The following is a 25,046-nucleotide window of genomic DNA, read 5'->3' as shown; positions in this document are numbered from 1 at the left end:
AAACCGTCTCAGCATTCGAATCATAAGTCAGATTCACATCAACCCTTCCACACTACAAGGTCCGCTGGATCGTAACTAACCCGAAATCAAGTTATTACACTTTACCAGACTTAGTTCAATAAAGAATTACGGAATACGATCGGATTGACGGCGGAAAGAGCACAATGCCGTTTCATCCCCAAAGTGTTACCACGCCAGTACACTCGGCTCCAGAGCTCAGGTACGTCAGCTAAGCGTTAATCAACACACTGTCACAAGCGAAACCATTTAATCACCACCTAGCCTTGTTATTACAATCAGACTTTATATGCAAAGTTTTACTTCACTGCGGTGTGCCTGCCGGCGCTTGTCTTCTTGAATGTAAACGTTGTCTGAATAGGAACAGTAAATTGAAAACACAGTGTGACAAGCTACAGACACACCAGCGACCACACGCATCGCCAGCACCATTCAAGGACGGATTGCACTGGCCTGTCGTTTTACTGTGGCCTGGTGACTAACCTGTCAAGACGCGGCGGTTAAGCAATACACGCAATAAAACCGTTTACCGAATTCCAAGCTACCGAACTGTGACCACTCCTTCGGGACCCAGAAAACCAGCCAAAATCAGCATCGCTACAGCAGAGCTCCCAGACAACGCTGTCCTTGCAGTCGTCGACAGCAGACTACTGAGAGCCGCCAAGGCGGTACCTCCTTCTTCGTGACCACTCAGGACGTCGACTGCGCCACCCGGCAGCAGCGCAGAAGAAAGCTGACGAACGGACACGACGCAGACAGAGGGAGTATTCCATACGCGGCTACGCGCAATTTCAAAAGTGCCGGAGAGAAAAGCAATCGCCACAATACTAGCAGTATTCTCGTATAGCTGCCAGGATTAGTGTTTGTTCCAATCATGATGAATCCTTATTTGCGCTTCTAACTCTTTTGCCACAGCATGAGTCACGTAAGCTTTAACATACCATACATTTAGTGAACCGCTTACGTTGTACAAGGTAAGTCCAGAGACGCTAACATCGCATTTATTTCGTGAACGGTTCAAGATATCGAAGCGAGGATTTCTACAAATTTATGTGCGCAAAGCAGCATATAATTTTTTCAATGTTTAATCACCCCAGTCCGTCTGTAAGCCGAGATTTGCAGCTAGTAGGCAGTTTTTATTGAGGAACTGTACTTTGTTTTAAACATATTCTACAGGACTAGACTGCTATACAGGGCGATTCTCATTTACGTTTAAAAATAGCTGAAGTAACTTAAATGACGCTGAAACAAGTAATATAAGACACAAGAGGTCGCAAATGTTGGGATATATCCCAAAAGTGGATGAGAAACGCTGAACATGTGACGTCACATGCAAAACATGGAGGGTATTTTGCAAGTGTGTTTAAGCAATGAATGAGCGACGCAATACTTGCATTCAAGCAGTCGGTACAAATTTCGAACACCTTTTTGAAGTTCGATCGGTTGCATACGCAGAAGTTACAGAATTATTGTCCTCGCTGTAATCAAGCGGAAGCTTTTCTTATTTTGCGTTTCTTTCCCTTTGTCTCTTCTTCTTTTCTTTACGAACATTTTTTAGTTAAGAAAACATACGTCATTCTACATCTACGTGTACATCTACTCCGCAAGCCACAGTACGGTGCGTGGCGGAAGGTACCCCGTACCGCAATTGGTTATTTGCTGTCCTATTGCTCTCACAAATATAGCGAGGGAAAAGCGATTTAGGCAAATGGAAATCAGAGTTGTTGCGCAGACATATAACACCACAAGTACCGGTCTTCGCCGTAATCTGCAACCTTCCATGATACAAGTCTAGTGTCTTACCAGTGTGCCATCTCACTCTGTCGTAAGGTTTGTGGCAATAATTCGTTAAACGCATCTAAGGCTCTTCAAATAAACTTTGATTGACCATACGAATACAAGTGTGATTTAAAGCTGCTGTTCATGTAGAATGGAAAGTAGTACCAACTACAACAATATTAAAATTAAAATTGTGAGTATGTCTAACTAAGACCAAAGAGAACGAAGAATGGAGAAGATTTGGTCTAATGTTCGTTGGTCAGATGAACAGTTTTGTCTACAGACACTTACGACGGTAAATCGGCGACTGTTTATCGACGATTGCACCTGAGCCTCGTCAATGCAGGGATGCTTATCTCCGTGAAATCTGCCCGTCGCAGTAGGATGAAAAAATGCTATGCAGTGGAGCGTATCAGCTTATAATGTGGTGGCTCATTTTGTTACTCATTTACATTTTCATATATATCAGTACAGTACTGAGATTCTTTCCCCAGCATAAGAGTCGTATATTCAATATCTGTGCATCTATCTTCAGCGAACTGCTGCTATTGTGGTTAAATGTTCATTGTAGGTCTTGATTGTATATTATCAGAGTTCGAAAAAGTATATATTAAACTTGAACATTGTTCTGTTCTTTAGTTTCATATATGTCCTGCAGTTTGAACATTCCGTAGTGTCAATTGTTTGATGCAACACTTTGGTGAAAGATGTCTATGAAGTAATGAAAGTGTTTTAAGTATTCTGTGGTAGTGTAGCAAGATAGGTTCTGCCCAGAAAAACGCAAGATACGCACATCCAGAGTCCAATCCGTCATTCTGCACCCCTTCCCTCACCCTTGCCTCTCTCTCTCTTGCATCCCACCTCCCCATAACCACTCCTGCCACTACATAGCTCTTGCCCATTCTTACAACTTTATCATGCTCTCGGCCAATAGCTTTGAGTCCCTACTTTCTCTCAGCCAATCTGCCAGCAGTAAAGCTACCCTCCCCCAAATCTACCAACCAACCAATAGGCAATAGGAAACAAGTTCCATCCCTTACCATTCTTTATGATAAAAGTCAATTGCTACTCATTCTGGTCAGTATGGAATATTTAAAGACTTACCGTGAAATGCTATCTGCGTTAACCAGTGACCCACTCTTACTAGAAGGAAGAGCAGAAGTCGACTTGATGGATTTGCAAGTACGTTTTTGTCCCAGATGCCGTTAATTCGGGGACTGTGTGTCATAGTTAGGGATCACCATGAAACATTATCAACAGGATCCGCCATTTCCCTCCAATCAGAAAGACATTTGGAAGAAGACAGTTAGATCAGATAGTATTTATTTATCTATCAACGACCTTAAATATAAGTAACAAAATACATCACACACATGCCTGTCCTCTCCCCAAACATATTCATAAAATATCGAAATTCCATAAGAAATAACGAACTACATTTGCGTTACTGACCTCCAAGAAGTCTTTTAGGGACTGTTTCACCACTCTCATTGGTACATTTTGTGGTCAGACGAAAGTTTACTTGAAATGATATTCCTGAAACACAACGAAACACAAAATGTAATAAATTGTTGCTTTATGTCTCAGATGCTCATTGTCACCTACAGATTGATGCACTAATGGAAGCCGGCCGGTGTGGCCGAGCGGTTCTAGGCGCTGCAGTCAGTAACCGCGCGACCGCTACGGTTGTAGGTTCGAATCCTGCCTCGTTTATTAATGTGTGTGATGTCCTTATCTTAGTTAGGTTTAGGTATTTCTAAGTTCTCGGGGACTGATGACCTTAGAAGTTAAGTCTCATAGTGCTCAGAGCCATTTGAACCACTAATGGAAACATTTGTAGTTTGTTCTATGTACCATGAGCTCCTTAGTGTCACCAACAGATGATTGCACTGTTCCTGGTCGTAGATTGTGTTCCAAAAATTAACAGCACAGAGACAGAAGTGATGACACTTTCTGCAGGACCTGACCATCATTTTGCAGGACAATGCTCAAGCACTTATAGTGCAAGCTGTTTCTGATCTGTTTGACTGATGTTGCTGCTAAATGCTGTACGACCTATTGCACTCTCCTGACTTAAGCCCTTGTAAATTCAACTCGATTTTAAACAGTAGGAAACACTCCACGACATTCGCTTCAGGACTGCTACAAATTCGTCGGGCAATAGACAGCGCCTCTTGAACTGTCAACAAAACTGGCACTGTTAAGAGAATCCTACGACTTCCACATTGCTGGCAACGGTTTATACACAATGCTGGTGACTACTCTGAAGGTCAGTAAAACTTTGAAACACATATATATTTTGTACGAGCTGTAAATAAATAGTTGCCACTATTAAAGTTCTAGCCCCCGTATTTTTTTTCCACGACATTATGAAAGTCCGCCCGGTCACTGAAATGTTTGTTGTCTTTCTGTAGTCCTGGCACTTGTCATACTGTACTCTGGTTATAGAAAATGAGACATGAGGTAAGAATACGTTAACACAGCAAGTAAACGTGAAGAATAGTCAGAGCAGGTGAGATGCCACATGGACCTCTCACAGAAATGAAAACAAGAAATAAAGGTTGTGAGCTATTTACAACAAAAGAATTCAAGCGTCACGACTTACAAAACGGTACGCAACTTCAGATATGTTAAAAACATATGTTTTCACAGAGCGCAGAGGAACGTTGTGATTATGAAACTGTTGCATTGATTTATTGAACCTCACATGACAACTATTATGTTTTCATCATTTTTTTGGCAGCAAACATATTCACATTCAACCGATCATCTACACTACTGGACAAGAAAATTGCTACATCACGAAGATGACGTGCTACAGACGCGAAATTTAACCGACAGGAAGAAGATGCTGTGATATGCAAATGATTAGCTTTTCAGAGGATTCACACAAGGTTGGCGCCGGTGGCGATACCTCCAACGCGCTGACATAAGGAAAGTTTCCAACCGATTTACCATACACAAACAGCGGCCAGAGATGATTGTTCTGGTATATGCACGGAAATTGCGTGAAAATGTAATCACGCGTTAGTTCTAGTACAATATACTTGTCTAATGAACACCCATTTATCATCTGCATTTCTTCTTGGTGTAGCAATTTTAATGGCCAGTAGTGTATATGGGACAAGTACGGATATTTCACTCATTTACCAGTCGTACCAAGTAGGTGCGTCGATAACAAATTCTTGTGATATGACACATGCACTGTCACTAATGCCGTATATCTCACATCAGATGTGTTTTCCCGTGGAGCATTCGGTTGGCTTGTCACCTTGTCATCGAACTATACGGTTCCTATTAGCCACTTCCTTTCGGCTGTTTAAACAGTAACTGAGCAGTACCAGCAAATTGTTATAGGTCCCCACCTTACACATCGCTCTCGCAAATGAGCGTTACATCACGACACAGACACAAATACGAATAAAGCAAACAGAGAAGAAAACTTAGCAAGTGTGACGTTTGAACACTGCTCGCACTCAGCAGGCCGACACCGTAACCACTTAATCACTATGCCGTTTTTCTTTACGGCATCTCTATATAGCACTCGTTGATTTTGGAAAATTCACTGTTTCTATTTTGCTTTATGTTCGAAGTCCAGTACACCTTCGTGCTTTCATGGTTGATCTGTTTTCAGTTTTTACGGATATCTGCTCGGGGCTATTACCAGTAAATCTGGGGGGTGGGGGGGGGGGGGGGGGGTGGGGGGCTTTGCGATGGGAGTTTACAAAGTAGAGGAATTTTACGGGCAATACAATAACATTCTTGGATGCATTTGAAAAACGTGTTTATCGCATTTACGTGAGGTGTTATATAATCTGTTTCTCATGCCATAAATTTTGGGGTTTACGAGTGACACCTTCGGTTAGAGATTATTTATTCTTGGTGCTCCTCCTGTACGCTGTCCAAGTCCTTTCCAAGTATCACAGCCTTCATTCTTCCTATTCTATGGGCGTCATGTACTGACCGTGGGGCCTCGTATCTTCTTACAGCTGGAATATATCTTAAAAATATAATCCTAATTCATGTTCCGCAGTCATAATTCCTTACCAGATATATACTTGTACTACACAAATCAAAAATGTTTTCTATCACCATGTTTCCGAGAGATCAGGAACCTGTGCGGAAAATAGGAATAGAGATCAACGTAAACATTATTTGCGCCCTTTTTATTGCTCATGAAAATAACACATTGCATGTTGTACCACGATACAGCGAGACCCTAAGGATTGGTGGTCCAGATTTCTGTACACACTGGTACCTCTAATACCCTGTGGCACGTCCTCTTACATTGATGCATGCCTGTATTCGTCATGGCATACTATCCACAAGCTCACTAGGCACTATTGGTACATACTGTCCAATTTCTCAACGGCGATTCGGCGTGGATCCCTCAGAGTCATTGGTGGGCCACGTCGTCCATAAACAGCTCTTTCCAATCCATCCCAGGCATGTTCGATAGGATTCATGTATTGAGTACATGATGCCCACTGTAATCGAGCCATGTCGTTATCCTGAAGGAAGTCATTTACAAGATGTGCATTATAGGCAGGCAAATTGTCGTCCATGAAGACGATATGGTTGCACTAACTGTCGGAGGATGGCAGTCACGTATCGTACAGCTGTAACGGAGGATTCCGCGATCACCAGCGACGGTCGTCGCCCCCACAGAATGTTACCGCAAAAAAGCAGGGAATCTCCACCTTGCTGCACTCCCTGGAGAGTCTGTCTAAGGCGTTCAGCCTGCCGTGGTTAGCCCTAAACATGAGTCCGATGGTTGTCTGATTGAAGACATATGCGACACTCATCGGTGAAGAGAATGTTATGCCAATCTCGGGTGGTCCATTCGGCATTTTGTTGGGCCCATCTGTACCGAGCTGCATGGCGTCTTGGTTGCAAAGATGGACCTCGCCATAGACGTCGGGAGTGATGTTGCACATCAAACAGCCTATTGTGCACAGTTTGAGTCATACCACGACGTCCTGTGGCGGCACGAAAAGCATTATGCAACATGTTGGCGTTGCTGTCAGTGTTCCTCCGAGCCATAACCCGTACGTAGTTGTCACCCTCTGCAGTAGCATCCCTCGAGCGGCCTGAGCAAGGCTTTCATCGACAGTTCCTGTCTCTCTGTATCTCCTCCATGTCTGAACAACATCGCTTTGGTTCACTCCGAGACACCTGGACACTACCCTCGTCGAGAGCCCTTCCTGCCACAAAGTAACACTGCGGACTCGATCGAACTGTTGTATTGACCGTCTATGCATGGTTGAACTACAGACAACACGAGCCGTGTACCTCCTTGCTGGTGGAATGACTGGAACTGATCGGCTAACCATCGGTGACGAGCAGTGCAATTCTGCTCAGTGCGGGTTCTAGAGAGCTGTATTCGAAATGAAAGTAATAACAAAAACTGAAGACAAGATCTTATGAATATATTGTAAAATTTGATGGGGAATCTATACCGGTATTCAGAATATTGTAAGCACTATGGTGCTGATTTATTTCTGTACCTCGTCGCATGTTTTGGATGGAGTGAGACTAGATACTGTGGTTGTGCAGGCGTGGACTTACTTTAATAAAATATTTATTTGAGTAAGGTATATTAGACACGGACACAATGACATGACCACAAACGTTCACAGTAATAAGAAATCCACAGTATTTTGTTCAGCAATAATCTCTGTTCAAAAATTGGTGTCCAGTAACAATAAATACCAGTAGAAACTGTACCTAATCAAATACATACTAGAATCACTCAACACTGATTAAGCCCCTGTGACACACAAAAGGGCACCAACCGCGAACAGCAACATACAAATCATAATGTTTACCGAAACTGCGGTGGCGGTGCTCCACTCCAAAGACGGCAGGAGCACTCGGTGCAGCCGACAAGCTCCTTCGACGTCGCTCCACCCTAGCTGGGTTCTGAGCGGCGCTGCTGAGACTAAAACTCGTCCAACCGCGATCTCTGGCCAAACTACGAGCGACAGAGAGCAGTCCTGCATGGATGGCTGCGTGAGAAAGAAGACAAACAGTGAGCGATGTTATATCTTCCAGGGAAAGGGATCACCAGACCAATCATTTAATCAAAACTGTGTTATTCTTAGTGGTTTTTTACTTCTCTTTAAAGATGTTGCGGAGCAGCATCCTATAGACCGTGAGTAAACTTCCGTTAAGGAAAGGGTAACGAATGTGGAGACAGTTAAGCCTATTGTTTGAAGGGAAACGTATTGTGTCGGGTGAGTGGCGGGATCCGAGGTGATAAAATCATACTGAGGGCTAATTGTGTTTCCATAGTATTGAAATATTATCATGAAAATCCAATAGGTGTATTCAAAACGCGGATTAAGATTGGAGAGCATTTCATTTCAAATGGTATGGAGTCACAGATTAAGTCATTGGGACTGTGGTATAGAATTTACTTTATTAGCACACCTGCATTGAATACGCTGCAAACGATGTGTTGTCTGATATGGTTAACGAGCATTTGCATAAATTGCCACGCTCCAGAGAGGGTAACTGTTACGTCTCGAATGAAAAATAGTCCACAGTTGCACTAAAATACATATATTTTAAACTTTGACCAAGGTTTCCTCTATATTAATATAGCCTTATCCAGAAGTCCTAGAATGACCAAAATGACATCTAGACCAGTAATACAATCTACACATAAAGTTCAAAATTATGTAACTGACGACATACTACATACCTACACACAAATAATTGAAAAATATCTTAGCCCAGCGGCGGCGTCAAGACCAATAAAATATCTTCAACAGACATAAGCCTGTTTCTAACATCAGTAAAATTATATATGGCACCGTATATCCTCCGCCACTAGCATCGGGCAAACGGTTGTCAAATTTGCTGTACCCCGCGCACCGTAGGTGGCGCTCACCACAGTGACATACGTCGCACCGTTTATCACTCAACCAGTCAATATGTACGGCAATAAATTAATAATAAGCCTACATTTTCAAACGACGGACCGTATACCATTAATATGAACGTCCAACAGATGAAATACTGTTGCATACGATCATTAGAGTGCGAAAACATTAAAAATTTCATATAACAAAATTCTGTCATATCACTATTTGATGCATGTAACAAGACTCTCATATGCAAATATAACTTCAGCTTACATTATACGCTCTAACATCTTACAGGACTAATTCTACCATCCAACCGTAGTCGTTGGACATAGCCACACTTTCAATGGTTGACATTATTTCTACGACTAGCAACCCTAGTGCATGAGTGCGGTAACATGGTACAAGATGTCAAAAGACACATTAACACATCTCAGTCAACATAAACCACTGTTCATATAAAAGGAGCTCATGTGTCTTTACGACAATTTCTTATCGGTTGCCGTTATCGTTGCCATTATAAAAATAATAACTGGTCCGTCTTTCGGTGCGCATATACGTACACGCGCTTCTGCTGGTTGATATGTACCAGCAATATTGCCTCGCAAGGGTGAACCACCTGCTCGTAAGGGATGTTTGGGATCTATAGCACTTGTGCGCTTTCATTTCCCATTGTGAAGAGGCGTTTGTATCCAATGCATTTCGCAGTTTCTGTTTTGAAGTGTTGGTGTTAGAAATACAACTTGGGAGTTGTTCTGATTGTGTTCCATCATAGCTACTTTGCTATATTGGATAGTCTTTTTTTTGTGGTTGGAGTATGCCATTAATAGTGTCGTGCACGAAGAGCACAAGAAAACACCTATTATTATTGTGATTACCTTTAAACCCAACTTCCCCATCAGGCGTTTACGGTCGTTACTTGGTTTACTCGCGAGTTAGACTCATCCAAACTAATTTACTAGTAATTCGTGAAAGGATGGAACTGCGTTGCATTGCTGGGAGAAGACCACTCACATTGAAACCAGGGGATTAGCATTGGGTAAACAATTGTGGTGTGGCGTGCTAAGTTGAGGTGCCCAGGCTTTTAGGGCATGCTTAGATTCTACGCTTAGGACTCCATTCACCTAGTTTGTAGATAATTCCCCAAACAAAAATAGTACACAGGTTATTTAAAATCAACAGAGTCGTACTTCTGCGGAGAGGGAGGTTGGGGTTCAACTGTCAGCCATCGCTTTTACATTGCGATTATTACCGTTACGCTTAAAGTTGCAGCGTTTCCACTATCAGCACCTTTCTATGGGCGAATTGTTCAACATTCGTTTGCAGCTAACGTCAGTTGGACAGCTAAACGAAGAACAGCAGGACGGTGAAGTGAGTTGGGGTGCCACTGCCCAACACGCGCCTATCTACGTAACAGTTTCTTAAGGTAGGTTTTTCTTCTTTTTTTAGACATTTTTCATACTAAATTCGTTGTAAGTACAATATTTAAATCTTTTATTAATCTGAATAAAATAACTATGTTAACTAAAGTGATGATTTATGCAGTCTTCAGCATGTGCTATAATTTACAGAAACTGTTACTCATGAACATGTTTTTATTTTAGTGATGTAAGATCCGAAGAAAAGAAGAGTGGACGTGTCTTCCGACCCTGAAGTGTGGATGAGGTGGCTCGAAGAAGATACAGGGAATGATGAAAATGACGAATTTGATCCTGAAGAATCTGATACAAATGAAGATGATCAACTAATGGAAAGCGATCATGACACTGTAACTGAACAATCTGCTGGTGAATATGGTAATGACAGCGGTGAGTCTAGTATTTCCTAGTATCTTTAGAAGGACAGTAAGAGAAAATGGTATAAGTCTTTTCCTGAAAGACAAATGAGGACAAGGTCAGAGAATATAATAACTCATCTACCTGGCACCAAGATGCAAGCGTCAGCAATACTATCTGAAGATTATTTGTTACATCTTTCCTTAGACAGTAATGTTCACAAATTTGTAGTTAACTGTACAAATATTTATGTAAGAAGTTTGAAAAGCAAATTTCAGAGACATACATATGCGAGACTCACTGATGAGACTGAAATAAGAGCACTTTTCGGCATACTCAACCTAATAGGAACACTAAGAATTTCTAGAAAATACACGCATATGCTCTGGGATAACTCTAGAGGTAACGGCTTAAAATCCTGTTGCCTATCCATGTCTGAAAAAAGATTTAAATTTCTTCTGAGATATTTACGTTTTGATGACGTAAGGGACAGAAGCGTTCGAAAAGAAATTGATAAATTAGCCTCAATTAGAGACATTTTTTAGACGGTCGTTCATAATTTGTTCCAAGTGAATATTTGACTGTCGACGTACACATACTTTCTTTTCGAGGAAATGGCAATGCAGACAGTATCCTCCTAAAAGGCCCGCCAAATACGGCATTAAGATATTTGCTTTGGTAGATGCTAAAACTGCCCATACTTCCAAATTAGAGACTTATGCTGGCACTCAGCCAGAGGGTCCTTTCAAGCACAGTAATTTCCCTTCAGGTGAAGTAATGAGATTAGTGGAACCAGTCCGCGCGACTCACCATAACGTTACTGGTGACGACTGGTAGCTAAGAAGCTACCAAAAGACTGGGGACTGACACATGTTGGGTCACTATGGGAAAACAAGAAGGAAATTGCCAAGGCGTTTTTACGTAATAAGCAAAGACCTCAATATTCTTCTTTGTTTGGCTTTTAAGAGAACTGTACGCTAGTTTCATACTGCCCTAACGTTAATCAAGCTGTTCCCTTAATATCTATATTATATCATAATGATACCATTAATAAAGGTACAAGAGATTCACCGATACCAGTAATCGTAACGTTTTACAATATGACGAAGATTGGACTTGATTTACTCGATCAACTAATTCAAAACACTGATGTGTCACGAAACACTCGTAGTTGTCCTATGTTTGTTTTTTATAATATACTTAATGTTTCTTCATGAACGCATTGTGCATGTACCGAGCAATTACTACAACATCTCAATCAGTGAAAAGAAAGGAGCTCCCTCTGAAAGTTGGCCTGAGAAATAATGAAACCTCAAATTTAATATAGATCTTTTGTCCCTCATATTCCCGTTGAATTACGTCGGCGTTCACGTCTTCTACTGGGCATGAATTCAACAGTTACGCCAGAAGACAGTTACAGAGAAGGCTCCAAAGGACGTTGCTACGAGTGTGGAACGTAGAGAAGCAAGTCAACTGGAAAATGGTGACATAAATGTAAAAGATGGATGTGTTTGCCTCACTATTAGACCGTATGTGTTAACTTTCTCTGAAATAAGTTATTGAAATACTTTTGTTGATATTTGTGTTTTATTTCCATCCCTATGCATACACAAAAGTAGAAAAAGCAACTAATGGACATTTGATAATCATTTAGAGCAGTAATAAAGAAACACAAATGGCGACAGTTGTTCCAAAAATGCCTGACCCCGTAACGGTACAGCACGCTCCTACTGCAGGGTTAAGCAGAACAACAAAACAAATTTTTATAAAACATTGAAAAGCTATTTAAATATGTACACACCACCACGTTTACAGTTTACAGATACAACAACACACAGAACTGCCTGTATAATGACACTGAGAAAGGCAGAATACTTGCAGACTACTTCAAAGAACTACGATTCAATGAAAGAACAATTTCGTTTTGATAATATAATCGTAGAGCAATCATACTCGATGCTACATTAGAGGAGATCGGAGAAATCATAAAAGCAATTTAAAATTAACAAAACACCGAGAGGAAGCAGTATAGTTGTTGAATTATGGTTAAGCTCCAGTGACAGCATTATTCTATGCCTAACAGAAATCAATAATGAAATTTTGATAAACATCTTACCATGAGACTGGACATAGATATTAATACTGCCACTGCATATTAATGGAAAGAAAACTATTCGTAACTTTTATAGAGGTATATCCCCCTTGACAGTGACGTATAATATCTTGGCTATGGAACTTTTAAAGGGTACTGAAAGAAAATCCAACACAAAGCTTGGAGAACATCGAGCAGGATTCAGGAATTATCTACAAATACTATGTCTCGAAAAGATAAAAGAAATGAGGCAAATGAGAAACGTGAAATACTTGATAATTCTTGCAGAGTTTATAAGGGGATGTGACTTAAATGATAGAAATGTACTACCGAAAGTTATAATGCAATATGAATTCAACAATAAAACAACAAGAATGTTTAAAGAACTTTAACATACAAAATCACACAAGTAAAGTTTATGGGGGAACTTTCAAAACCTTTTCAAAGAAAATCAAGATTAGGACATTGGGATGGTTTACCATTGTTCCCTTTTAACTTCGCGTTAGAAAAAATAGTTCAAATGGCTCTCAGCGCTATGGGACTTAACATCTCAGGTCATCAGTCCCCTAGAACTTAGAACTACTTAAACCAAACTAACGTAAGGACATCACACACATTCATCCCCGAGACAGGGTTTGAACTTGTGACCGTAGCAGGCATAGAACCGCTCGGCCAAAGAGGCCGGTTGCGCATTAGAGGAGCTGTAATAGAATGAAGGCATTCATCTTACTAAGCGTGTTCAACTAGGAAGAACCCCAAGTGTAATCATCGTATTTATATTTTGCAGATGATATGACACTAATTGCTGACTCATTGGATAGTGGCAGAGAACTACAGAAAACTACAGAAACATGGAGACACAATATGTCGAAAACATTGTTTGAAAACACTCATTTCATAACAAATATCAATGAAGTCCCTCCAAATCTTAAAATCCTTAACAAGAAAATATCTAAAACTAACTGTTTTAAATACTTTGGAGAATGTATAACAAGCAACGCAAAGGACAAGGTAGTCATAGAAAACAGAGTACATAAAACGGGAAAGTCATTGCAAACGACAAAAAAAAAAAAAAATACAAAACAAATAATTGTTCCTGAAAGCGCAAACTAAGTCACTACGAAACAGTGGTAAAGCGTGAAGCACTGCATGGAACAAAAACTCTTGAACTAATAAGATTTGGGGCTCTCGAATAACTGGAGCAAGTTGGAAGAAATATTATAAGGGAACTACTGAGACCTTTCATGTACAGATGCACATATGAACACATGTACCGAATGTATAGTAACAAATTAACAAAGCAGAGTTTCAACTTACTAAATAACTGCAAATCCAAACCCATATATTTCCCCGAAACTGTGATAGACATGAAAAACACAAAAATTATAAATGATACAGTAAGTAACAGAATAACCTTAAGAGAAGCTACACAAATGCGGATTTCAGGAAAGAATGAGGTCCAACAATGAAAGAAAGTAGACCAAGAAAGAAAAGGAACGACACTTTCGAGAGATAATGGAACTCTGGAGAGCAATAACAAACAAACACAAATAAGCAAGACCGAAGTTGATTTATCGTATATTCCAAAAACGTTACCCGAAAAAATAAATCAATATAATCTGTTGATTAATGTTTTTTGTTCGTCCTGAACAGTGGGGACAGCAACTTGCATAGAGTACTTCCTCTCTACCCTCACCACCACCGCTTACAGATTAGTCGATGTAGGGGATCCCTACACAGAAGTCGCCAAAGTTCCGATTCATTGGAACTCCAGCTACGTCCCCATCCTCCTAGATGAAATTTCCTGCCGTCTGCTGTGGAGCGACAACACGAGTTCTCTTCCACCACCAGCTTGGAACCAACAGCGCCCATCTGCGGACGTCACGCTGTAGATGTCCTCTTTAGACATATTTGTTTTTGCTACCTCCTCATTGGCAACAGCGGTGCCTAACACCGAGTTACCCAACTTGTTAATGGTCGCCTGCTTGGGGTTGTGAACCTTGGTGTAATTCCATCAGTGCACGGAAGTGCTGAGAAAATGATTTGTGATCAACTGCCCTATTTGACATTCAGAAACCGCTGATGTGGCTGGCCAAAAGGAGGCTGGCTCTCTTAGGTTGACGACTGCGTTGACTTCAGTCTATGTTGTTGCACACTTTTGGAAAGAGTTGTAACAAGGCTTAATTCCATACATGTCACAGCAGTAGTTTTTGAAACATCAGTAATTAGGACATATAAATTTCTTTTATTGAAATTGTATTATTATAGTGTCTTCCTTAAATTACTGTAGTTGCATGTTTAATTACTGAGGAAACTGAAAAGACGAATATCCTTCATTTCCTTTAAAGGCAGTTTTTGAAGTAAAGGAGTTATGTAGTATTTTGAAGAAAGGAATTTAACCCCCTTGAACCTGAATCTTCTACTCACTTACACCGTATCACATTTACAATTATTGCCAAGCTTACTGATCAGTTCCTTAGAAAGGGTCATTATGAGTATGTGTTTCGCGAAGGGTAGATGGATATTACCTCCACCTTCCCCGATTCATCTTTTTTTTCACAATGTCAGACAAGTACATTCTTACGAGTTTCGGAGTTGCTTTCTATACATTAGGCATTGATATGCTCCGAAACTGGTTTGCACGTTTATTTCCACTACCCTGTTGAGCACATAGTATAGCGAAGCTCATAAACAAAATAAAGGCATATGTTACGAAGACGAAAAAAGGTGTTATATTCGAAGAGAAAACGACAAGTTCAAAAGAGGCGACTGTAGATGTTCTTGGTGACCTGTGCGATATCTGGTTAGTATGAGGTACTTACCGCTAAAAATTGTTAGTATTTTCGTTTAGCCATTGACCGTAAAGCCACGTACACTGTACTTCTATCATGGCTTATGAGATCACCGAGTAGTCTCTGTTGGGAGCGTCTGCTATTGAAGTCGTGGAGGACCATGTTACGCGGGCTGGTGTGGTACTGGTACTGCGGTACTGGTCGCCTCAGTCTGGAACCGCACGACCGCTACGGGCGTAGGTTCGACTCCTGCCTCGGGCATGCATTTGTGTGATGTCCTTAGGTCAGTTAGGTTTAAGTAGTTCTAAGTTTTAGGGGACTGATGACCACCGATCTTAAGTCCCATAGAGCTCAGAGCCATTTGAACCATTTTTTGACTATGTCACGTGAGATACTGACGTTCGTGAAATACAACAATCAGCTTTCTAATAAATTTAGTTCAACTATTTTCTGGGCCATTTTCTCGTGTGTTTCAGGAACATTGTGTCTACAGCATTAGATGAAAAGTAGACTCCCACAAAACTAGTCCTGGTAAATCTTCTATCAAGAGTCTCACTCGATCGGCCTCACTTTTCAACACTGCTTACCATCGGTCACCAATGATCAGCGCTGTCTCAGTCTGAGCCGTAGTGCTTCTAATTCTCAGCATCTATCAGCAAAATAAGGGTGTTTGTTCATTCCTTGTCACCAGAGATCTGATGCAAGAAATTATTTGTTTGCACTCAGACGGTCTTGGTGTGAGACGAGTTGTACATTTAGGAGAGATGGTGGCAGACTGTCTGCACCTGACGCTCGTTCGAAGGGTTCCCATAAACTTTTATATTTTATTTTAAGGGGCAGTGTCTCTCCATTGATAAAAATCATTGACGATCGAAGACCCTAGGAGCAGGCACTGGTAGGAAACGATGTGAGTCGTTGCCTAGAAATAGTGTGAGGCTTGATAAAGAAGAAACCCGTTTGCCCTTAGCAAATTTCTCCTTGTATTGCCAGTGAAGTCCCTTCTGGTGCGAGGTAAACATCAACATTTCTCGTATGTCTACTTAAACTGTCGACATTGTATTCATTTCCAGATGTGAAGTATCTTGCATGACGTATCCCAATCTCTGACTTCCACTACAGTTTTTGCCTCTACAGCTGCCTCTAGTACCATGGAAGTCATTCCCTCATGTCTTAGCAGATGTCCTATCATCATGTCCCTTCTCCTTATCACTGTTTTCCACATATTCCTTTCCACGCCGAATCTGCGTAGAACCACCTCATTTCTTACCTTGTCAGTCCAACTAATTTTCAACATTCGTCTATAGCACCACATTTCAAATGCTTCGATTCTCTTCTGTTCCAGTTTTCCCACAGTCCATGTTTCACTACCATACAATTCTGTACTTCAGAGGTACACTCCTGGAAATTGAAATAAGAACACCGTGAATTCATTGTCCCAGGAAGGGGAAACTTTATTGACACATTCCTGGGGTCAGATACATCACATGATCACACTGACAGAACCACAGGCACATAGACACAGGCAACAGAGCATGCACAATGTTGGCACTAGTACAGTGTATATCCACCTTTCGCAGCTATGCAGGCTGCTATTGTCCCATGTAGACGATCGTACATATGCTGGATGTAGTCCTGTGGAACGGCTTGCCATGCCATTTCCACCTGGCGCCTCAGTTGGACCAGCGTTCGTGGTGGACGTGCAGAACGCGTGAGACGACGCTTCATCCAGTCCCAAACATGCTCAATGGGGGACAGGGTAGTTGACTTACACCTTCTAGAGCACGTTGGGTGGCACGGGATACATGCGGACGTGCATTGTCCTGTTGGAACAACAAGTTCCCTTGCCGGTTTAGGAATGGTAGAACGATGGGTTCGATGACGGTTTGGATGTACCGTGGACTATTCAGTGTCCCGTCGACGATCACCAGAGGTGTACGGCCAGTGTAGAAAATCGCTCCCCACACCATGATGCCGGGTGTTGGCCCTGTGTGCCTCGGTCGTATGCAGTCCTGATTGTGGCGCTCACCTGCACGGCGCCAAACACGCATACGACCATCATTGGCACCAAGGCAGAAGCGACTCTCATCGCTGAAGACGACACGTCTCCATTCGTCCCTCCATTCACGCCTGTCGCGACACCACTGGAGGCGGGCTGCACGATGTTGGGGCGTGAGCGGAAGACGGCCTAACGTTGTGCGGGATCGTAGCCCAGCTTCATGAAGAGGGTTGCGAATGGTCCTCACCGATACCCCAGGAGCAACAGTGTCCCTAATTTGCTGGGAAGTGGCGGTGCGGTCCCCTACGGCACTGCGTAGGATCCTACGGTCTTGTCGTGCATCTGTGCGTCGCTGCGGTCCGGTCCCAAGTCGACGGGCACGTGCACTTTCCGCCGACCACTGGCGACAACATCGATGTAATGTGGAGACCTCACGCCGTACGTGTTGAGCAATTCGGCGATACGTCCACCCGACCTCCCGCATGCCCACTATACGCCCTCGCTCAAAGTCCGTCAACTGCACATACGGTTCATGTCCACGCTGTCGCGGCATGCTACCAGTGTTAAAGACTGCGATGGAGCTCCGTATGCCACGGCAAACTGGCTGACACTGACGGCGGCGGTGCACAAATGCTGCGCAGCTAGCGCCATTCGACCGCCAACACCGCGGTTCCTGGTGTGTCCGCTGTGCCGTGCGTGTGATCATTGCTTGTACAGCCCTCTCGCAGTGTCCGGAGCAAGTATGGTGGGTCTGACACACCGGTGTCAATGTGTTCTTTTTTCCATTTCCAGGAGTGTATATCCTCAGAAATTTCTTCCTCAAATTAAGACCGGTATTTGATATTAGTAGACTTCTCTTGGCCAGAAAAGCCTTTTTTGCCATAGCGAGTCTGCTTTTGATGTCCTCCTTACTCCATCCTTCATTGGATATTTTACTGCCTAGGTTGCAGAATTCATTAACTTCATTGACTTCGTGACTATCAATCCTGTTGTTAAGTTTCTCACTGTTCTCATTTCTACTACTTCTCAGTACCTTCGTCTTTCTCCGATTTACTCTCGAACCATACAGTGTACTCATTAGACTGTTCATTCCGTTCAGCAGATCATTTAATTCTTCTTCACATTCACTCAAGATAGCAATGTCATCAGCAAATCGTATCATTAATATCCTTTCACCTTGTATTTTAATTCCACTCCTGAACCTTTCTTTTATTTCCATCATAGCTTACTCGATGTACAGATTGAAGAGTAGCGGGGAAAGGCTACAACCTTGTCTTACACCGTTCTAAATACGAGCACTTCGTTCTTGATCGCCCACTCTTATTATGCCCTCTTGGTTGTTGTACATATTGTATATGACCCGTCTCTCCCTATAGCTTACCCCTACTTTTTTCAGAATCTTGAACAGTTTGCACCATTTTATATTGTCGAACGCTTTTTCCAGGTCGACAAATCCTATGAACCTATGAACGTGTCTTGATTTTTCTTTAGCCTTGCTTCCATTATTAGCCGTGACGTCAGAATTGCCTCTCTCGTGCCTTTACTTTTCCTAAATCCAAACTGATCGTCACCTTGCGCATTCTCAATTTTCTTTTCCATTCTTCTGTATATTATTCTTGTAAGCAGCTTCGATGCATGAGCTGTAACGCTGATTGTGCGATAATTCTCGCACTTGTCAGCTCTTGCCGTCTTCGGAATTGTGAGGATGATGCTTTCCGAATGTCAGATGGTATGTCGCCAGACTCATATATTCTACACACCAACGTGAATAGTCGTTTTGTTGCCGCTTCCCCTAATGATTTAAGAAATTCTGAGGGAATGTTATCTATCCCTTCTGCCTTTTTTGACCGTAAGTCCTCCAAAGCTCTTTCAAATTCCGATTCTAATACTGGTTCCCTTATCTCTTCTAAATCGACTCCTGTTTCTTCTTCTATCACTTCAGACAAATCTTCACCCTCATAGAGGCTTTCAATGTATTCTTCCCACCTATGTGCTCTCTCCTCTGCATTTAACAGTGGAACTCCCGTTGCACTCTTAATGTTACCACCGTTGCTTTTAATGTGCACCAAAGGTTGTTTTGACTTTCCTGTATGCTGTGTCTGCCCTTCCGACAATTATATCTTTTTCGATGTCTTCACATTTTTCCTGCAGCTACAGCTATTTCGTCTTAGCTTCCCTGCACTTCCTATTTATTTCATTCCTCAGCGACTTGTATTTCTGTATTCCTGATTTTGCCGGAACATGTTTGTACTTCCTCCTATCTTCAATCAACTGAAGTATTTCTTCTGTTACCCATGGTTTCTTCGCAGCTACCTTCTTTGTACCTATGTTTTCCTTCCCAGCTTCTGTGATGGCCCTTTTTAGAGACGTCCATTCCTCTTCAACTGTGTTGCCTTCTGCGCTATTCCTTATTGCTGTATCTACAGCGTTAGAGAACTTCAAACGTATCTCGTCATTCCTTAGAACTTCCGTATCCCACGTCTTAGCGTATTGATTCTTCCTGACTAATGTCTTGAACTTCAGCCTACTCTTCGTCACTACTATATTGTGATCTGAGTCTATATCTGCTCCTGGGTACGCCTTATAATCCAGTATCTGATTTCGGAATCTCTGTCTGACCATGATCTAATCTAATTGAAATCTTCCCGTATCTCCCGGCCTTTTCCAAGTATACCTCTTCCTCTTGTGATGCTTGAACAGGGTATTCGCTATTACTAGCTGAAACTTGTTACAGAACTCAATTAGTCTTTCTCCTCTTTCATTTCTTGTCCCAAGCCCATATTCTCCTGTAACCTTTTCTTCTACTCCTTCCCCTACAACTGCATTCCAGTCGCCCATGACTACTAGATTTTCGTCCCCCTTTACATCATACTGCATTACCCTTTCAATATCCTCATACACTTCCTCTATCTGTTCATCCTCAGCTTGCGACGTCGGCATGTATACCTGAACTATCGTTGTCAGTGTTGGTCTGCTGTCGATTCTGATTAGAACAACCCGTCACTGATATGTTCACAGTAACACACCCTCTGCCCTACCTTCCTATTCATATCGAATCCTACACCTGTTATACTATCATCGCAATATAAACATATCGATGTATCGCAGATGAAATCAAATTGGAATGTTGTCTCAGAAATATGTCAACTACTCTGCAGAAACACAGTAGAATATAGCTGGTATCGAGAGGTTCAGGTGAGGTACTTCCAGTACCATTACAACTTGGATTCACTGGCTTATAGGTACAAGGAACTACTATACTAAATTCAACTTTAATTTCAGCAAAAACGTTGTACTGAAGATAATTATCTCATTGGCTACGTTCATCGTCCAGTGTATTACCTGCGTAGAGGAAGTGGAAATGAATGGAGGAAAGCCAGACGCAAAATAATCATTTTTGAAACCGTACAGATTGTTGGACAAACCTTGCACTAAAAAAGCGAAAAAGCACATTGTTTTACAACAAACAGAAAAATAAGAAATTAGTAGCTTTGTAGCAACGTCAAAACACAAAGCTGTGTCTATATAAAAATACATTGATTTCTCATCTCCTTATGGGAGGAAAATCAAGCAAAAAAATTTAATTACTAGACCTCGATTTAATAATTATAATTGTGATCTAGTTGTCTCTTTTGGTTGTAAGCGGAATGACAGCAACTAAATTACGGAGAAAGTACCGATACGAGACTGCTATACTACTTTGAGTATGGGAAATCCTCACCCCAAATATTGCAGTTTATATCCAAGAAGGAATTAAATGACACGGGAAAAATATTTCGTAACAGGAGAAAATACTGAAAGGAACTAAAAGAGCTGCGAGGCACTGTTGTTACTGTATACCTGGTAGCAAAGAAATACAAATTCCATTATCTAGAATGTTCCTATGACATAACAAATCCCTGTATAGAATGAAGCAACGGGTATATGACACCAGACCTGTTCGTCTTGTACAACTTCGATGAAACTGGCTGATACCAGGGCTCTCGTCTCTGAAGTCTAGAAGATTTGGTATCCAGTGGCACTTGAAATAGAAGCTATATATGTCATGATTGGTAATGTTAAAAGCCTAGATCTACAATTAAAAGTAATATATGACACGTATTTCCAGTTGCGATGATGACAACCTTCAGCTATAGAATATAGAATATGAAGTCAACGAAAATCTATGCCGGACCAGGATTCGAACCGAATTTCTCGTTTATCGCGAGAGGTCGCTTTACATTGGGCTATCGTGTACGACTCACGGCCATATCCAAACTTCCAGATGTCATAAACCACGTGTCAACGACCTGGAGTCCTACATGTATTTTGTATATTCCCACACTGGTCAGACGTTGTACTTTGAAAGTCGCTTGCCCCGTATCGGCATAGTAACACGATCTTGCAATGCCTGTGACGCTCACGGACAGCCAAATGGTAATGCGACCGCTCGTGACAGGCGGGAAATCTCGGTTCGAGTCTCGGTCCAGCACAAATTCTTATTGTAGTCATTTGTTCTACAGCTGATGGTTGTTAACATTCGAAATTCGAAATACATTTAATATATTTCATAAAGGGCGTAGTCGAAGCAGTAATGCTTCGTAATCGGAATAACACAGGCAGTGCAGTATCTTAATTAAAAGTAAAGCTGTCTGTGGCGAGCAGTGCTTTGCTTGAAACACAATCCACTGAAGTCTGTGCATTACGGTTGTCACTCTGTTTACGCTGACTAAATAAATAGTCGACGAAAAGGGCTGAACTTCGAAAAAATATTCTGAATCGCTTTATTTACCCAAGTTACTAATAACGCCGAATGACAAAAAATAATCACAAATTAATCACAACAGCTTCGGAAGTTGTCCTCTTCCAGTATCTCAAATACTCTTGCTTCACTACCGATATCTACGACTCGCGCACCGTTAGACATTAGGTGACACCGTCCTTTGCGTTTAACAGATTTTTCGGAGCTTGTTCCGGAGTTTGCTGTGCAGAAAAGGAGGGTGCTGCCTCTGGGTGTTCCTCAGGCGTAGGCAACCCTTCTATGAGGATGACGATGACGAGATGGTCTGCGACCCGGGAATGAACATCGCCATGTCGCATTGGTACGGTGCCTCGCTCCCTGAAGAGGTATGTCACACCACTAGCGCAACCACGGTCATTCTGAGACTACCGTTGTCAATCACACAATGCATTAATATCACGTTTGCTGTTAGACCAGTCTTTTGTCTGTCGTATTCGTATTTTTCAATCAGAAATTAAAATTAAATTCACAAGTAAATATTTGCTAAAAATATATCTCGCATTATACTCTCATATTTGAATATTCCGAAAATGTGGGCCATGGTACAGTCCTCACACAGCCCCACATCTTAGAGTTCCTAATAAATGGTAGGGCGGACGTCCAGAATAATTGTTATAGAAAGATCACACACGATAATTAAATGTCTTCACAACGCTTTCTTAGAACCAGGTGATCTCTCACCGTTACTTTATGAGAGAGTCCATGGGAATTACAGAGCACCCTGAATCATATATTTAGAAATTTGTAAGATAATGGAGCAATTTACAACGAAATGTAACAAAGAATCATGACTGTCTGAATACAGTAACAGAAATTCGGAAATCCAGTAGGCATCTGGGATCATGATAATGCATAAATGTGCCAAACAGCTCATTCCCATTAACAACAATGATTTAGGTCAACATGCTCTTAGCACATATACTTTCGTAACCCTTCGGAAACAGTCTATAAACACGTTATGGAACACGTTAAGGCCTAACCAAACTACTATTAGAACAAATTCTCACTAAACTCGGTACTCAATTTGGTGTTCTAAAGACCACGTTGGTTTGCTTTGTAAATGACAGCACTTTACGAGAGTCTGGGATTTATCAGGATTACTTATAGATGTTGCCAAACGTTCTGTTTTTCAGTGTTCCTTTTTCTTAACGTCCCGTTTCTTTTCAGGCTCCCACTTGGTATGAGTGTGCTCTTGGAGAAGTATACGAGCACAAATCAACCACCAGTTACGGTGCTGACGTAACACATCCGGACTATCGGGACACAGTTGCGAATATAGAAAAGCTAATGGCAGAAGAAAAGAGTACGTCACGGCTGTTGGCGTGCAAAATCTATGCGCCATTTATGGGCGAGTTACTCCCACAGTAAGAGGTAATTAATCCAATCTACTGAACTGCATACTTGATGCTTATTGGAAAAGAAACATCTGCAGCCAACTATCATACAGGAACGAAGTTGATGTTCGTATTTTGTTTTGATTGCAGAGTATCTAGGTGAACTGTTTCATCGTCTGTGTGAGGATGAAGATATGATAGTGCGAAGACTGGCACTGTCCATGTTGCCTGCTATAGCTGAAGACGCTGATGTCCAGTTTTATGCCTCTCATGTAGTACCCATTTTCGAGAAGGCCCTGGAAGATAAGGTAGATAAAGACAATTTCTTATCCACATACGCTCTTTATGTAATATACGCAGCAAATCAGTTTTTACAACGTTCGTTTATTTTTACAGATTGGTCTTCATTTGGAGGCGACACAGGCTTTAATCGCTTTGTTTAAATCTAAGAAATTATCTGATGATGTACACAGGCATCTTCTGCCAGTTCTGTATAAATACGCAGAGGATCCATATTGGCAAGTTCGGTTCTTAATTGCCAACAGCATTAATGATGTAAGTATGTTAAATATGCGATTTTATTAGTGTTGGATACGTACTCATCGTTTATATAATATTTCTTAGTATTACTAAGAGACACTCGCAACCGAATTGTTACGTTACAAATATTCAAATTCAGTGCAGGTAAACCTTCTTAGATACGTAGTGCACGGAGTGAAGTTGTGATAGTTGAAAGAAGGAAGCGTATTTCTTTCCATTTGTGAGCAGGGTTATCTGCGTATCTGGAGTAGTTTGTATATGAATTGACATTTTGGCAATATACCTGATACACAGAACATATTACAATTTTGTTCTCACAGTTTATCTCGTTAGCTCGTAAATGATCCGTTTATCGAATTACGTGGTTACTATAATATTGTTTTTCTTTTTTTATAGATTCACAACTCTTTGAATTCACTTATCGTGAAATCAAGCTGCTTCTCACAGATGCTGAAGTTCTCAACGGACCCAGAGACACGAGTACAATCTGCAGCAGATCGCTGGTATCAAGGATGTTTCAACTTTTTGGCGACAACTTCATATTGGCACACTCTGTGATGTTTCCGAGTTAATGTCACATCAGAGCCTTTATTTCTGGGCCCATTTTACTAAACTACAAGTGAACAATTCAAAGTCTTTATTCTGCACCTTTTCGGCAATAAAATCCATTTTAAAGATCTTCAGAAGAATGTTTTATTTTAGAATGTAGCAGCAGTTGCCAATCCATGATTCATAACATGTTAGACAAAATTCTCCTGTTCATTTAATTATCAGCACTTTTGAAAAATTATTTTATTTTAGGGCAATTGCACTGATACATTTCCAATACGAATTACATCCACATTTCATAAACAACGGCTACACATAAACCAGCCAAATAACCAAACACACATACACAAACACATACACACGAAAAGTCTGGCAACTATTAGATGTTTCTACCATGACATAAAAGGTAAAGAATGAAAAAATATGCAAGTACTGGCATCAGCATTTCCATTTATGTGAGCATATTAATGCAGCTCCGCCTTCAGCTGCTGTGGAAGAGTTTCTAAATTATGAATCAAGACA

The 25,046-nt window shown here is 41.4% G+C and overlaps 1 protein-coding gene across 1 annotated transcript in view; it reads left to right on the top strand.

Moving 5' to 3' along the window:
• The first annotated feature begins 10,326 nt into the window (after positions 1-10,326).
• Positions 10,327-25,046, top strand: part of LOC126278774 (serine/threonine-protein phosphatase 2A 65 kDa regulatory subunit A alpha isoform-like) — a 118,588-nt gene continuing 103,868 nt past the window's right edge. The window contains exons 1-3 of the mRNA XM_049979051.1: positions 10,327-10,474; positions 23,586-23,743; positions 23,832-23,990. Of these exons, the coding sequence (XP_049835008.1) occupies positions 10,327-10,474; positions 23,586-23,743; positions 23,832-23,990 (465 nt within the window). The remainder of the gene's footprint in view (positions 10,475-23,585; positions 23,744-23,831; positions 23,991-25,046) is intronic.

This window comes from Schistocerca gregaria, chromosome 6 (assembly GCF_023897955.1).
Source record: "Schistocerca gregaria isolate iqSchGreg1 chromosome 6, iqSchGreg1.2, whole genome shotgun sequence".
NCBI classification, from domain to species: domain Eukaryota; kingdom Metazoa; phylum Arthropoda; class Insecta; order Orthoptera; family Acrididae; genus Schistocerca; species Schistocerca gregaria.
This window is presented reverse-complemented; position numbering and strand designations above follow the sequence as displayed.